At 57.3% G+C, this 15,444-nt stretch overlaps 2 protein-coding genes across 2 annotated transcripts; one reads left to right on the plus strand and one right to left on the minus strand.

Annotated features, from left to right (window-relative positions):
- Positions 1-1,587: 1,587 nt before the first annotated feature.
- Positions 1,588-12,404, plus strand: LOC131563764 (endothelin receptor type B-like). Its single transcript, XM_058813884.1, has 8 exons — positions 1,588-1,611; positions 5,366-5,883; positions 6,734-6,846; positions 7,305-7,509; positions 8,098-8,247; positions 8,984-9,117; positions 10,312-10,420; positions 11,030-12,404. Exons 2-8 carry the CDS (start codon positions 5,401-5,403, stop codon positions 11,177-11,179), a joined length of 1,344 nt encoding a protein of 447 aa, XP_058669867.1. The 5' UTR covers positions 1,588-1,611; positions 5,366-5,400; the 3' UTR covers positions 11,180-12,404.
- On the minus strand, positions 12,341-15,436 carry LOC131563766 (DNA-directed RNA polymerases I and III subunit RPAC2-like). The gene is made up of 5 exons (XM_058813892.1): positions 15,363-15,436; positions 14,552-14,649; positions 13,538-13,614; positions 13,125-13,207; positions 12,341-12,523 (listed from the first exon to the last, which is right to left on the minus strand). Exons 1-5 carry the CDS (start codon positions 15,396-15,398, stop codon positions 12,476-12,478), a joined length of 342 nt encoding a protein of 113 aa, XP_058669875.1. The 5' UTR covers positions 15,399-15,436; the 3' UTR covers positions 12,341-12,475.
- Positions 15,437-15,444: the final 8 nt, after the last annotated feature.

Below are 15,444 nucleotides of genomic sequence, written 5' to 3' on the forward strand. Positions count from 1 at the left end.
CCCAGGCTGTGTCAGGGCCCCCCTGGCTGGGCAAGGCTGGGCTTTCCTGGGGTCTCCAGGGCTTGGAGCCATCCTTTGTCCCCAGCAGAACAGAGGGGGCCATTCATGGCCTGTCCCGTGCAGGAACGTGACTGGCCCAGAATAGGCAGGGAGGGGGGCCCTGCACGCCCCAAACCCCTCTGTGTTGGGGAGGAGAGCCCAGGAAAAGCTGCAGCTCCTCACAGAGGCCAAAGGGTTAAGGGGTGGTTAAATCCATGGATTGTGCCCCGGGCAGAGGAGCCTTTGAGGGGCTCTCCCTGCTCTGCCTGGGATGGAGAGGGCACAGGGGACAGGGACAGGGCCAGGTCACCTCCTGCTGCCCTTCAGAGCCTCCAGCTGGCAATGGACTTGTCTGCTCCCAGAGCAAAATCCAGCCCCAGAGCCCCAGGGATGCACCAAGGTGCAGGAATGACCCACTGAGCTCCAGAGTCAACTCTGGGACACAGAAGGTGGAAACATCTCTGGGTGTTACTGGACAAAATGGGACAGAGCTGAGTGCTCCAGGCAAGGCCAGAGATGGGCTGTGTCCTTCCAGCCCAGCCCAGCAAACCTGGCTTTTCCTGCTGTCCTTCACACCAAACCTGGCTTTATTTCCATGTCCTTCCCACTAAACCTGGCTTTTCCTGCTGTCCTTCCCACTTAAACCTGGCTCTACCTCTGTGTCCTTCCCACTAAACCTGCCTTTATTTCCATGTCCTTCCACTAAACCTGGCTTTTCCTGATGTCCTTCCCACTTAACCCTGGCTTTATTTCCATGTCCTTCCCACTAAACCTGGCTCTACCTCTGTGTCCTTCCCACTAAACCTGGTTTTGTTTCCATGTCCTTCCCACTAAACCTGGTTTTGTTTCCATGTCCTTCCCACTTAAACCTGGCTCTACCTCTGTGCCCTTCCCACTGAACCTGGTTTCACCTCCATATTCTTCTCACTAAACCTGGCTTTATTTCCATGTCCTCCCCACTAAACCTGGCTTTTCCTGCATACACAGACGATTTCTGCCCTATGTACAAACCCTGACCACTGAGCAGAGCCAGGCTGCTGCAGTTCTCACCAGGAGCTTTGCACAAACCCTGTGCTGAGGATCGTGTCCCTCACCGAGCAGGCAGTGGCAGCCCCGCGCAGCTTTATTTGTTTGTTATTGTCACTCCTCCCCAGAGCTGTCCCGTGTTTCTCCCGCCTTTCCCTCCTCCATCCCCATCCCCATCAGCCATTGGCGCAGGGGCTGAGCTGGGGGAGCCCTGGGATGTTCTATAAAACCACCCACGGCAGCAAGGAGCGTTTTCCACAGCTCCAGCCCCTCTCAAACGCCAAGCCCAGCATCCAGAGCAGTGCAGCTCCCCCAGGACATGCCCAGCAGGGGGAAGGAGCCCTGAGGAGCAGCTCCCACACTCCAGGGGCAGCAGGAAGGTAACTCCAAGGAAAGCTTTGCTCTCCTGTGCATTAACCTGCAGACAAAATGATTCCTTGTGTCTGGGGGAATTTTTGCAGCTCCCTCTGCGGAAGGTGCTGGAGGCACCACGGTGGCTGGACAAGGTGCAGGATGTGGCAGGAGAGGAGGAATCAGCACACCTGGGTAGGAGCTCCTCCTGCTGCCGGGCTGGGCTCAGGGCAGGGAGCCCCGGGGGTGGGATGTGCTGCTGTCACCTCTCCGCCATCCACAGAGGTTGTGCTGCAATATTTGCCCACAGAAAAGCTGTGCTTGGTGTCTGCAGAGCTGAGCCTGGAGAGGTGGAACTGCTCTGAAGGGAGGGAGAGGAGGAGGAGGATGGAGGGAGAGGCTGCTGGGTGTGGGGATGGAGGTGCTGGGCTCTCCTGGGCTCCCAGGGAAGAGGGATTCCAATCCCACCCACGGCACCTTCCAGCCAGAATCAGCTCTGGAGGGTTGAGGTGACAGTTTTCGGTCTGAGTTTCTCTCTGGGAGTCTCCATGTCAGCATTCCAGTGGCTTCAGCTGCCATCTGGGCTCAGCACAGTTAAAATTCCCACTGGGATGGGTGAAAGCAGTTCTGGATCTGGATCTGGGGTTTAACCGTGCTGGTGTTGGTTTCCCATCTAAACAAGGTTATTGATGCTCCTGTGCCTCAGTTTCCCTCAGCTGAGGAAGGGCTGTGCTTCCAAGCACTCCAAGATGGCAAGAGCAAGGAGTAAATGGGCAGCTGGACAGGAGCAAACATTTTCTCTTTGCCTGAATTTTGGGTTTAATAAGATTTGATGCAGTTTAGGGCGAGCTGGGGAGGAAGTGTTTTCCTCTCCAGTGCTCTGTGGTTGTGTCCTGGAGGGGCTGGGCAGGAGCTGTGTCCTGTGATCCTCCCTCACATGAGCTCCTCTCCAAGCCCCAGGGGTTTTGTGCTTCTGCATTTTTCTTTACCAGAGCTCAGAGGCCTGGCTGGGCTCATGAAACAGCTGTGGGGGGCTGTGGGGGGCTCTGGGCACGTTCCCTGTCCCAGGGGTGCTCTGGCACTTTCTGCCAGTGTCACCTCTGTCCCCCAGACAATGGCTGTGCCATCCAGAGCTGTCCCTGAGAGCTCTTGGGGACCCCAGGCAGGAATTCTGAGCAGGGTCTGCCCTCTCCTGAGAGCTGCAATCCTGTGGGCACAGTGGGGAGCAGAGCTGGGCACACCCCCCGTGGGCACCGATGCCAGGCATGGCTGGGGGGGACAGCGAGGCTGAAATCCCTGGAACAGCTCAGAGCAGGGATTGTGCCCAGGTTTGTGATCCTTTGGGGTGTTTATCCATCTCTCCCTTGCTTCCTTCACCCTTCCCAGCCCAGCCCAGGCATTCCCACAAAGGCTGAGCCCCTGGGGAGGCACAGCTGTGCCCACAGGAGTTGTGGGCAGTCCTGGGGCTCCTGCCTGGCCTGGCCACCTCCTCCAGGGTGGGAGCTGTGCTGGGCCCAGGATTGCCCTGGCCATGGGCAGGGAGAGCCCTGCTGCAGCTGGAGTGCCTTGGCTGTCACTCCCAGCTGAACAGAGCTGGGATATGGAACAGTTACAGAAATGGGAGCAGCTCCCGGGGTGCAGCGGGTTTGGGATCAGACCCCAGCTCTGCCTGGAGGAGTCAGAGCAGAGCTTGAGCCCCTGCTCTGCTCCCAGTCAGGCTCCCTGGTCCCTGATCCCTGCCTCATTGTTCCCTGGAGCAGGGAAATCCCAGGCACTCTCACAAAGGCTCCAGTTCCCAGCCCAGCCACAGCCATTTCTTCTTCCCCCAGAGCTGGGAAGTTTCACAGTTTGACAAAAGTGTTCCTTATTCACTCCAACCAGGAGTCCCAGATTTATCCCTGTTTGAGGAACAGGTTGGAGTTTGCTCCTTCTCTGGGCTCATTTCCAGCCTGGCTCTCCCTGAGCCCCCTCCTCAATCCTCCCCTGGGATGGAGCCACCCCCAGCTCCCTCCTGTGTTTATGGGGCAGCCCCTGGGCTCCTCCTGCCTGCTCAGAGCTCAGCACAGCAAAACCACCCTGGGGACACTCCAGCCATGGAGACCTTTCCCTGTGCCAGCAGCAAGGGCTGCAGGGAGCCCAGGGAGAGTCACAGCCCCGGGCAGGGCAGCAGGGGCTGGGGAGGAAGGGCAGGGAGGGGCTGGGCAGCTCCTCATTGATGGGGTGAGGAAGGGCAGGGAGGGGCTGTGCTGCTGCACACCCATGGCTGAGAGCTCAGCAATCAGGGTGGCCCTGCTGCAAAAGCCCTGCAGCGTTTCCCCAGCAGGGCTGTGCTGAGCCCTCCCTTTGCAGGGGCAGCCCTGGGACCAGCTGGGCAGGGGGATGGTGGTGAGGCTTCAGTTTCCCCCTGGAATGAGCTGGAAAAGTACTGCTGGTTCTCTGGAGCCTGAGGTGGGGCTGCAGAGCTGCCCAGATGGGCAGGCATTGACAGAGGCGCCCCAAAAGTGCAGCCTCAACCTGTCAGGAGCTAAATGGCCCAAAACGAAACCCTACAGTCCTGACAGGAGGGGGAGGTTGGGCTGTGCTCCCAGGGAACAGGCAGAGGAGCAGAGAGAACAGCCCCAGGATGGGCCAGGGGACATCAGGGTGGGCACCAGGAGGAATTTCCCCATGGAAAGGGTGGTCAGGCCTTGGAAGGGGCTGCCCAGGGAAATTTGGAGTGCCCAGCCCTGCAGGTGTCCAGAGAACACCTGGACTCAGAGCTCTGGGCTTCTGAGGAGGTGGGGATTGGGCACAGCTTGGACTCAGTGATCCTGTGGGCTTGGGTGATCCCAGGAGGGATTGGGACTGCCCAGGAGCAGCAATGCAGGAGGTGCAGCCCCTGCTGCCACAGTCCCTGAGCACAGACAGGTGTCCCAGCCCCTGCAGGGCCACGTCACAGGCACAAGGGACAGTTTGTTCTCCTTCCACTTTGTTCTACTGCACTGTTTAAATTTAGCAGCACAAACCCCACCCACAGGGTCAGCAGCTCTGACCTGGTGGGATCCAATCTGGCATCGTTTGCTTGCTATGATGATGGAGCTCTCCAGCAACTCATAAATAGAATTGAATCATAAAATAGAATATCCCAGCTTGGAAGGGACCCCCAGGGATCACCCAGCTCAGCCCCTCTTCCTGCATGGACCCCTCAAAATCCCACCCTGGGCATCCCTGGAGCACTGTCCAAACCCTCCTGGAGCTCTGGCAGCCTTGGGGCTGTGCCCATTCCCTGGGCAGTCTGGGCAGTGCTCAGCATCCTCTGGGGCAGGACCTTTCCCTGAGCTCCAGCCTATCCCTCCTTGGCACAGCTCCAGCTGTTCCCTGGGTCTGGCCCCGCTCACAGAGAGCAGAGATCAGGGCTGCCTCTTGTGAGGAGCTTTCAGACCCCAGTGAGGTCTGACCTCAGCCTCCTCCTCTGCAGGCTGGACAACTTTCATCTCTCCATGCTCTGCTACATAATTTCTCTCCCTGCTCCCTTTCTCCCCTGGCAGATCCCACAGGACCCCCAGGACACCCCACAAGCACCATGAGCACTCCTGCAGCCCCCTCCTCAGCAGGACCCATCCCCTTCCATGCCCTGGCCATTGTCCTGAGCTGCCTCTCCTTGTTCTTCACAAGAACAAGTGCATGAGGAGCGGCCCCAAAGTGCTCATGGCCCCTGGGCAACCTGCTCTACATCCTCTACAAAGCACTGGAGAGGAAAACACTGCCTCCCCAGCTCGCCTTAAACTGAATCAAATCTGTTGTTAAAACCAAATCTGCTGTTAAACACAAATCTGTTGTTAAACCAAATCTGTTGTAAAACCAGTGAGGTCCGACCTCAGCCTCCTCCTCTGCAGGCTGAACAACTCTCCTCTCTCTCTCCATCCTCTGCTAAACAATTTCTCTCCCTGCTCCCTTTCTCCCCTGGCAGATCCCAGGACACCCCCAGGACACCCCACAAGCACCATGAGCACTCCTGCAGCCCCCAGCCTGGCTGTACCCTCCTCAGCAGGACCCATCCCCTTCCCTGCCACCCTGGCCATTGTGCTGAGCTGCCTGCTCTCGGGGGCGCACAGCCAGACCCCCGGACCCCTCCAGGAGAGCGCGGTGCCCCTGGGGGAGCTGGGCCGGGAGCAGCCCCAGGGCCTGGTGCATCTTGGGCTGCCGGGGGCCGTGCCCAACGCGTCGGGCGCCGCCGGGAGCCGTCCCTCGGAGGCGCCGCTGCTGCCCGTGTGCGCCCGGCCCGCCGACATCCGCCACGCCTTCAAGTACATCAACACCATCGTGTCCTGCACCATCTTCGTCGTGGGCATCATCGGCAACTCCACGCTGCTGCGCATCATCTACAAGAACAAGTGCATGAGGAACGGCCCCAACGTGCTCATCGCCAGCCTGGCCCTGGGCGACCTGCTCTACATCCTCATCGCGCTGCCCATCAACGTCTACAAGGTGGGCTCTGCCTGGCACGGCGGGCACGGGGCTGCTCTGCATCCCTGGGGGCTGGGAGGGGCTCCTGCACGGGCTGTGCCTGCCCCTGCATTCCTGGAAATGGCCAAGGCCAGCCTGGATGGGGCTGGGAGCAGCCTGGGGTGGTGGAGGTGTCCCTGCCATGGCAAGGGTGGGATGGGATGGGACGAGATGGGATGGGCTTTGAGGTGCCTCAGAAACCCTTCTGGGGTTCCATGGTTTGTGTTGCTGCTGAGGCCCAAGGAGAGCTGGGATGGGTGGTTGGTTCTGGGGTAGGCTCAGGAAGGGCTCCAGGGACAAGGGGGACAGGAGGGTTGTGAACTCAGCCTCAGTCTCCTCTGGAATGAGTGGCCTGGATTTCTCCAGCTGTCAGGACACATCGTCCCCACCTCTGCTTGTCCTGGCTGAGCGTGGGGCCACAGAGCCCATCCTGTGTGCTCAGGGATCAGAATCTGCAAAAGGCTCAGGACACACGGCTCTGGAGCTGGCCAGGCTGGATTCTGGCTGTGTCAGAGCATGACTTTGATTCTCACTTTGAAAACAATCCAAAGCAGCCTTGTGTGGAGTTTAGGACTCAGATCCATTCAAAAGCCCCCAGGCTCTGGAGTCAGGAACTGGTGTCTGGACCGCCCTTCATCTCTGTGTCCAGTCAGGGAAATGAAAGTTTACCAGTGCCAGCAAACTGTGGGAAAGTGCCCACATTCCCAATGGTGGGAAGCTCAGGGAGCTCTCCCTGCTCTCTGTGGGCTCCCCACAGCCCTGGGTGCACCCCCAGAGAGGAAGCTGGGAGCACATTCCCAAAGCAGCCTGCTAACCTGTGGGTCCTCCCCAGCTCCTGGCCAAGGACTGGCCCTTCGGCGTGCAGGTCTGCAAGCTGGTGCCCTTCATCCAGAAAGCCTCTGTGGGCATCACAGTGCTCAGCCTCTGTGCCCTCAGCATCGACAGGTGAGACACAACAGCCACCCCAGCCCTGTCCTGCCTGCCCTGTCCATTGGTGGGAACCAGAGGCAGAACCAGGAGCTCATTCCCAGGCCAGTGCCAAGATGGGCACAGACTGCTGTCATGTGGAGCTGCAACCCAGCAGGAACTCTCTGGTGACAGAGCTGAAATCCTGCTGGGAAAGGCTGAGGGGAGGATCAGGGTGTGGGTGGGGTGGTGAGGAAGAGTGGCCAAGGACAGCCCCATCCCATCCCATCCCATCCCATCCCATCCCATCCCATCCCATCCCATCCCATCCCATCCCATCCGTCCTCTGAGCCCCTGCTTCCCATTCCCACACCTGGGAAGGTTCAGAGGTGGAGGGAAAGGACCTTTGGGGACAATTCTAACCCACACCCTCAGCTCCCCTCCCTGGCTGCTTTTCTCTCTCCCATCTGCTTCTGTGCCATTCCCACCCTGGGCAGGTACCGAGCCGTGGCGTCCTGGAGCCGGATCCAGGGCATTGGGATCCCCATGTGGAAGGCTGTGGAGGTGCTGCTGATCTGGGCAGTGGCCATTGTGCTGGCCGTGCCCGAGGCCATCGCCTTCGACATGGTGGAGCTGAGCTACTGGGAGCAGCACCTGTGGGTGTGCATGCTGGCCTCGGAGCAGAAATCCCGCTTCATGAGGGTACCTGTGCATCCCAACCCCAATCCTAATCCCAATCCCAACCCCAATCCCAATCCCAACCCTGTGACGGTGCTCACAGGGGTCTGAGGATGAGGGAGGAGACAAGGATCTGAGTCCATGTTTCAGAAGGCTGATTTATTATTTTATCATATATATTATATTAAAACTATACTAAAAGAATAGAAGAAAGGATTTCATCACAAGGCTAGCTAAGAATAGAAAAAGAAAGGAGTGATAACAAAGGCTTGTGACTCTCAGAGAGTCTGAGCCAGCTGACTGTGATTGGCCATTAATTAGAAACAACCACATGAGACCAATCCCAGATGCACCTGTTGCATCCCACAGCAGCAGATAATCATTGTTTGCATTTTGTTCCTGAGGCCTCCCAGCTTCTCAGGAGAAAAAATCCTAAAGAAAGGATTTTTCATAAAAGATGTCTGTGACACAACCCCAATCCCAATCCTGCTTCAAGAGAGTACCTGTGCATCCCCATCCCAATCACGCTCCAGGAGGGTACATGTGCACCTCCCAAGTCCCCTCTGCTGCCCTGGCCCCATTTCCAGCTGCCCTCTCTCCCTTTCCCCACAGTTCTACCGGGATGTGAAGGACTGGTGGCTTTTTGGCTTCTATTTCTGCCTGCCCTTGGTGTGCACGGGCATCTTCTACACCCTCATGTCCTGTGAGATGCTGAGCAAGAGGAACGGGATGAGGATCGCTCTGAATGACCACATGAAACGGGTGAGAGAGCAGGGAGGAATGCTGGCACCCCAAAGAGAGGGAGTGCTCTCAGAGGGGGGATACTTCCCATCCCTCTGAAGGACAGGATGAGCTGGCAGAGCCTCACAGAGGATCTTGGCATGTTGGTGCAGGGATTACACCAGGGAAAAGGGCTTCAGCTCCATAATCTCCAGCATTAAGGATGACCTCAAACCCTTCTGGCTTCATTGGAGCTCTCCTGGTCATTTATCCCAGCCCACACCACACTGGACCAAAGGCTGGATGTGCCAAATCCCAGCCAAGGGGTGCAGGGAAGAGTTCACTGTCCCCTCCCACACTTTGGGAATGATTCCCCGAGGAATCAAAGGCTGGATGTGCCAAATCCCAGACAAGGGTGCAGGGAAGAGTTCACTGTCCCCTCCCACGTTTTGGGAATGATTCCCTGAGGAGCTCCAGTGGTTGCCACGTTAGCAGTGTGCTGGGTGGGCGCAGGAGGCCCCGTGTCCCAGGGAACACCATCCCAGCAGAGCCACCCAGCAGTGGTGGGGAGGGGTCTGTCCAGGTGGAGCTGTGCTGCCCTGCCCCTTTCTGCAGCCTGGAGCTGGTGCAGGGCTCCAGGACCAACCTGGGCTGGTGGGAAATGTCCCTGCCCATGGTGAGACGAGCTTTAAGGTTCCCTCCAATCCAAACCATTCCACCATGCCACGATTTGGGATCTGCTCCCCCGTGCTCATCCTGCCCCTGCCCTGTCTGGCAGCGCCGGGAGGTGGCCAAGACCGTGTTCTGCCTGGTGGTGATCTTTGCTCTCTGCTGGCTGCCCCTGCACCTCAGCCGCATCCTCAAGAAAACCATCTACGACCAGACGGACCCCAACCGCTGCGAGCTGCTCAGGTACGGTGTGGGAACCCAGAACATCCCTCTGCTGCCCAGGACAGCCAGGACCCCATCCAGGGGGCTCAGAGACCCTGGCACAGAGCCCAAAACACCTGTGGGTTTGATTATGACCCGTGGAGCAAATCACCAACCTTAGATGAAGGTCAGCCAGCCACAACAGTTTAGGTAGAATAACAGTGAAGTTATCACGGGGTGGAAAAGTAGATTTTGGGGGTTTTTGGTATGGGGGTTCAGGAGGTAAGATGGAGGGATCTGGGTGTTTCCAGCCTTTCTCCTTCTTCTTCTGGGCCTCCATCTTCTGCTGTGATGGTGGCACTTGCAGATTGGTTTAGAGTAGAAGCTCACTGTCTAACACAGGTGATGGGTATTGGAAAGTAACTGTAAACATTGCACATGTAGTTTTTAGTATAAAGACCCAACACTGCCCTGGGGCAGGCAGAGTGCCTGGAACTGTCCTGCTGGACAGACCTTGGCAGGACAGGAGAAAGAATTTTATAGATAAGATACAATAAACAACCTTGAGACCAAGAAACGAAGAGCCCTGACTCCTTCTTCAAGCTCAGGCTGGGAAAAGAGACTTTCTAACTCTTCTCAGAGTCACTGTGACCAGCTAGAGATCCCAACAGTAGAGCCCCAGCAGGGGACACCAGCCTGGGACCTCCCTGGCACCTGCACAGGCCCTGCTGGGTGGGACCAGGCTGGGGGAGCTGCCTTCCACCTCCTGCTTTCAGTAATTCCTTGCCCAGACTGCACTGCCCTCCTGATGGGCACAGAGAGGGCAGGGGGATGTGAGAAGGGTTAAATTAAATTTTGGAATGTCTCTGTGAGGCTGAGGTCTCCTGGGCATAGCAGGGCTGAGGGTTCCTCACTTTCTGCCAGGTGGGAGATGCCCATCTCCCTCCCCTTCCACCCACCAGCCAAAATCCAGCCCAGGCCAGGGGCTGCAGCTCTGCTGGGGTTTGGGAACATCAGGAGCACCAGGAGAAATCACAGCTCCTGCTCTTGGCTTCCTCAGGGAATGCTCCATGCAAGGAAAAGTGTTTTTTTTCTCGGGGAAGGATGGATATGTGCTCAGCTCGGTTATCAGTCACTGCTCCTCCACAGAAGCAGGATCCCAGGGCAGGCAGTTTGGAAATTCCCTCTGTTCTCCATGAGCTTCTGACACATCTGTTATCTCCCTTCCCATCTCAGCTTCCTCCTGGTGATGGATTATTTTGGGATCAACATGGCCTCCCTCAACTCCTGCATCAACCCCGTGGCTCTGTACTTTGTCAGCCGGAAATTCAAGAACTGCTTCCAGGTAGGAATGACCAGGGGCACAAGCTGATCTTATTCCTCATCCCAAATTTTCCCTGTTAGATCCCTCTCTTCCCCAAGTACACCAGAGCTCAGTGTCCTGCTGGGGGAGGCTTTTGCCAGAGCAGGATTTAGGACAATCTCAAAATTCCCTGTCACTCTGGGACAGGAACATCCCCACAGTCAATCAGACCAGGGGCTGGGGCTGCTGCAGACTTTGAACCCAAGATTTTGGGAGATAATTGTCAGGAGTAGTGAAGCCCTGAGAAAGAAAGGGAAGGAGATTGGGATGGGATGGGATGGGATGGGATGGGATGGGATGGGATGGGAGTTGAGTCCACCTGTTGGGATGGGAGCTAAGCATCACCTGTAATTTCTGTCCCCTAATGATAAGAACACATAATTACAAAAAATGCCCCAAATTTCAGTGTCCTCATTTCCCACCCTCACCACCATCCTGGAAAACCCACTCCCAGCAGAGCTGCAGGACAGCAAGGCTCAGCAATTCCCAGCCTGGCTCTGTGCAGGGACACCTGCTGGCACATTATGGGAATATTCCCTCCTCTTTCCCCATATCCCACACGTGTGACCTCTCCCTCTTGTGTCTCCCCAGTCCTGCCTGTGCTGCTGGTGCCAGAGGCCGGCCCTGAGCATCACCCCCACGGATGAGAAGGGCTCTGTTGGCAAGTGGAAAGCCACGGGGCAGGAGCTGGGGCTGGACAGGAGCAGCTCCCGCCTGAGCAACAAGTACAGCTCCTCCTAAAGCCGGGTCACTGTCCAGGACAAGGCACAGGGACAGCAGGACCCCTCCGATCCTCCCCCGGGCTCTCCCTGGCTGGGCCTGGATCTGCTTTGCTGCTGTGTCCTCACCCAGCTGGAAGGAGCTGGAGCACTCCCCAGGACCTGCTCCAAGCCCTGACCCCAGAGGTCCCCTCAGGAGAGGGAAGGGCATTCACATCCTCACAGGATTTTTCATTTCCTCACAGAAAAGCCAAGGGACTTCTGGCCATTGCCTCGGGGTGGAATGTGGGGTTGGGGGATGCGTGTGGGAAGGGAAGCAACATTGGGGTGGTCACCCTGTGGGGTGAGGAGGAGAGGGAGAGTGACAATTCCCAGCTGTAAAAGCCAAGCAAAGCCTGGATAAATCCCTGTGAGGCACAGAGATGTCCTTGTGGTCATGTGGAGGTGGGAAAGGCAGTGGAGAAGGTCCAGTCTCAGCTGGAAGAGCCACTAGAGCAAAGTAAAACATGGGAAAGGGCCCTCTCGAATTGATTATTGGCAATAATTCATCCCCCAGGTGATGTGCCAGCAATTCTCAAGGCCAGGCTGGGCAGGGCTTGGAGGACCCTGGGATAGGGGAAGGAGTCCCTGCCCATGGCAGGGGTGGGAGGAGAGGGAGTGGAGGTCCCTCCCAACACAAACCAGTCTGTGACTGCAATCCATGTGACTCCATGTGACTGAGAATCCATGTGATCCCATTCTAACGTTCTTGCCAAAACTTCCAGAAAAACTACATCAAAAAGTTGTATTTATCAGGCTTTTGATGATTCTTTGCTCATTTTCCCACATCTCTCTTTTCCTTCTTTCCCCCTTCTACCTTGTCATAGAAAGAAATGGAGAGAGGAAAAGGGGAGAAGAGACAAGACCTGCAATTAAAACATTCTCCAGGTGTTGGGGTGGGCTTTTAGCTTAACTTTCACTCAAATGTAAATGTTTTACAAATAAATCGTAAAAGACAAATGGGTTTCAAGGAAAACAGAGACTGAGGAATATCAACACAGCCCACTTTCCCAATCCGCAGAGCAAAAATTTTCCCAAATTTGGAGAATTTTCCCAAATTTCCCAATCTGTGGAGCAGTCTGTCTCCACGTTCTATGACTTTCCATCCCTGTGCTGAGCAGAACACATCATGAGCTCTGCAGCATCTAAATGAATAAACTTTATTATTAAAGAAAATACATTTTGCAGCAAAGTAATAAAAAAACAACAACAACAAAAAAAAAAACTCGTTTGGACACAGGGAATTCAACAGAGATTACATCCATGCCATTCCCAAAGGCTACTGCATCTCCTCCTCCTTCTGTGCCCTGAACTCCTTCATGCTCCTCTGAAACAAAAGCATAAATGTCACCAATGTGTCCCTGGGGTGGCACAGAGCCACCACCCTGCTGTGCTGGGATTACTCTGATCAGAGCCTGGAAAGGCTGGGAAGCTCTGACAGAGCTCCAGGTGCTTTTGGAAGTGCCTGAGCGTTACAGTCACTCAAGGGACAGGGAGCCAGGCCATGCCAAGGATCAGGCAGAGCCTGGCCAAAAACCTCCCAGGCTCTCCTGCCAAAGGTGTCTCCAACACAGGAGTCAGCCTCCCACGCTGGGATCAAGGGACAGAAGGGACCTGGAATGGCCCAAGGGACAGAACTGACCCTGAGCTCCCCAGGAATGGCCCAAGGGACAGAACAGACCAGGAATGGCCCAAGGGACAGAACTGACCTGAACCCTCCAGGAATGGCCCAAGGGACAGAACTGACCCTGAGCTCCCCAGGAATGTCCCAAGGGATGGAACTGACCCTGAGCTCCCCAGGAATGGCCCAAGGGACAGAACTGACCCTGAGCTCCCCAGGAATGGCCCAAGGGACAGAACTGACCCTGAGCTCCCCAGGAATGGCCCAAGGGACAGAACTGACCCTGAGCTCCCCAGGAATGTCTCACCTCAAAGGTGTTGAGCACGTGTTGGCAAACACCCATCAGGTCATTCAGCCCTTTCCGGAATGGCTCCACAGCAGGAAGGGCCCCTTTGGGAAAAGATGGATTAGGGACATGGGAGGTGGCTTCCCAAGGGCAGTCCTTACCTCCCCAGGGGTGTGCCCCCTGCCCAGCCCCACAGCTTGGGGTGCCAGGGCTGCTCTCAGCCAGCCCAGGTGCCTGGAGCCAGGAATGCTGCTTCCCATTGCAGCTGGAGCAGAATTCTGGGAGCAGCCTCTGAGGCTCAGCACTGCAGTGCCTGGCAGAGGGCAGGGAGAAAGGCCTTTCCTTTATTTGACAGACTCCTGGGAAGCTGGCATGAGCAGGGGGAATTCCATGAGAGCAGGGCCCCAGCCATGCAGGGACAGTCCCAGGCTCACCTCTGGTCTGGATCCTGAAGTTGATCTTGCTTTCTGAGGGGTGTGTGATGCAGTAGCCACAGAACTCCACGTCAGGGCTGCAGGAGGGCAGAGAGGACAGGGAGCAGTGAGACCCAGGCCAGTCCTCAGCAAATCCCAGGGAAGTCAGAGGCTCAGGGCATGCCAGGCCTGCTGGGGCTCTGGATGTTTCCAGGGGAGGGATGTGCTGAGGGGAAACTGCACATGTGACCTTGTTCCCTCACACCCATCTCTCTCTGAGCTGAGCTGGAGCTCTGCAGGGCAAAGCCACAGCTGGCACCACAACCAGAGCAGTGCCAACTCTGCAGATCCAAACATGGGATACTGGATGTTTGCAATTCTCTCTGTAACCAAACCTGCTGCTGCTCTGCTGCTGCCAGAGTCTGAATGGTCCAGGGCACTGGAGGGGCTCCCAAAATGTTGCAGTGCCTCTCCCTCCAGCTGAGCTGAGTGATGGAGCTTTGCCCCCAGCTTTGGTCAGCAGCTTCTTCTTGTTGTCACAGAGATTCATCAGAGGGACCTTAAAGACCACCCAGTCCCAGCCCCTGCCATGGGCAGGGACACCTTCCACTGCCCCAGGGTGCTCCAAGCCCTGTCCAACCTGGCCTGGGACAGTCCCAGGGATGGGAAATCCACAGCCTCTCTGGGCAGCACACAGAGCCCAGGACCCAGTTACTCCTCCAGCTGCTCAGGAGGGACTGAAAGCCCTGGGCTGAGCTTAACCTGTGTTCCTGGGCAGGGGAGGGTGTGGGGGTAGGCTCAGGAGAGGCTGGTCAGGCCCTTTAAGGGCTGTTGGTGCTCTCAGAGTCCTGACACAGCCCAAGGAAAAGGAGGAGCAGCAGGTGGGAGCAGGGCTCCACATGTGACAGAAAGGCTGGAAGGGTGTGCACTGAGGGGATTTGGAACGGTTTGCCTCATCCCAGGGACAGCTGAGGTGTGGGTCAGGGAGGAGAAGGCCAGAGCAGGGCACGGGGGTCCCTCAGAGGCCCCACTCACTTCTTCATGACCATGTAGCGCAGGGAGTTGCCCAGGGTGTGATCCTCGTCGTGCAGCACAAACGTGACGCAGTTCCCGTCCGTCCCATCCGCCTGGATCTGTCACCAGAGGGAGAGGAGAGGAGCTGTCACCTCCCTGAGGCCGGGGACACCTGAAGGGTGAGGGTCAGCTCCATGCTTAGCTTCCCAGAGTAGCTGGGAGGGCTGCGGGTCTCGCTGGGCCACCTCTGGTTTGCTGTGGCACCAAAACACCTTCAGAGAGGAGGGAAAGCTCCAAAATCCCACCTAGCTTTAAACCAGGTTAGTCCTGACCTCCACCTGCTGCTGTTTACCACAGGAGGACAGGGTGTCCCTTGGAGCCACCCTGACATGATTTGTCCTGATGCTGAAGCCACCCCACCACACGAGAAGGTGCCCCACCGCTAATCCAGGCTTGGGAATGACAGAATCAGGGAATTGCTGAGGCTGGAAAAGCCCTGCAAGAGCACCAAGTCCAGCCATCCCCCAGCACTGCCAAGGCCACCCCAACCCGTGTCCCCAAGTGCCACATCCACACGGCTTTGAATCCCTCCAGGGACGGGCACTCCACCACTGCCCTGGGCAGCTGTGCCAGGCCGGACAGCCCTGTCCATGAAGGAATGTCCTTTAATATCCAACCTGACCCTCCCCGGCACAACGCGAGGCTGCTTTTCCTCGGGAGAAGGGCCCGGCCCCCGCTCCACCTCATGGAAGGGAGCGAGCGGGGCCCCCCGATCCCAACCCTAACCCCAACCCCGATCCCGATCCCAGCCCGGCTCCCGGTGCCCCCTCACGGTTTCCAGCGCGGGCCCGCTGCCGCTGCCGGCCATGGCGGTTCCGGGCTCCCGGCGGCCCCGCGGCCGGAAACGCGTCGGG

The sequence above is a fragment of the Ammospiza caudacuta genome, chromosome 14 (assembly GCF_027887145.1).
Source record: "Ammospiza caudacuta isolate bAmmCau1 chromosome 14, bAmmCau1.pri, whole genome shotgun sequence".
Lineage (NCBI taxonomy): Eukaryota > Metazoa > Chordata > Aves > Passeriformes > Passerellidae > Ammospiza > Ammospiza caudacuta.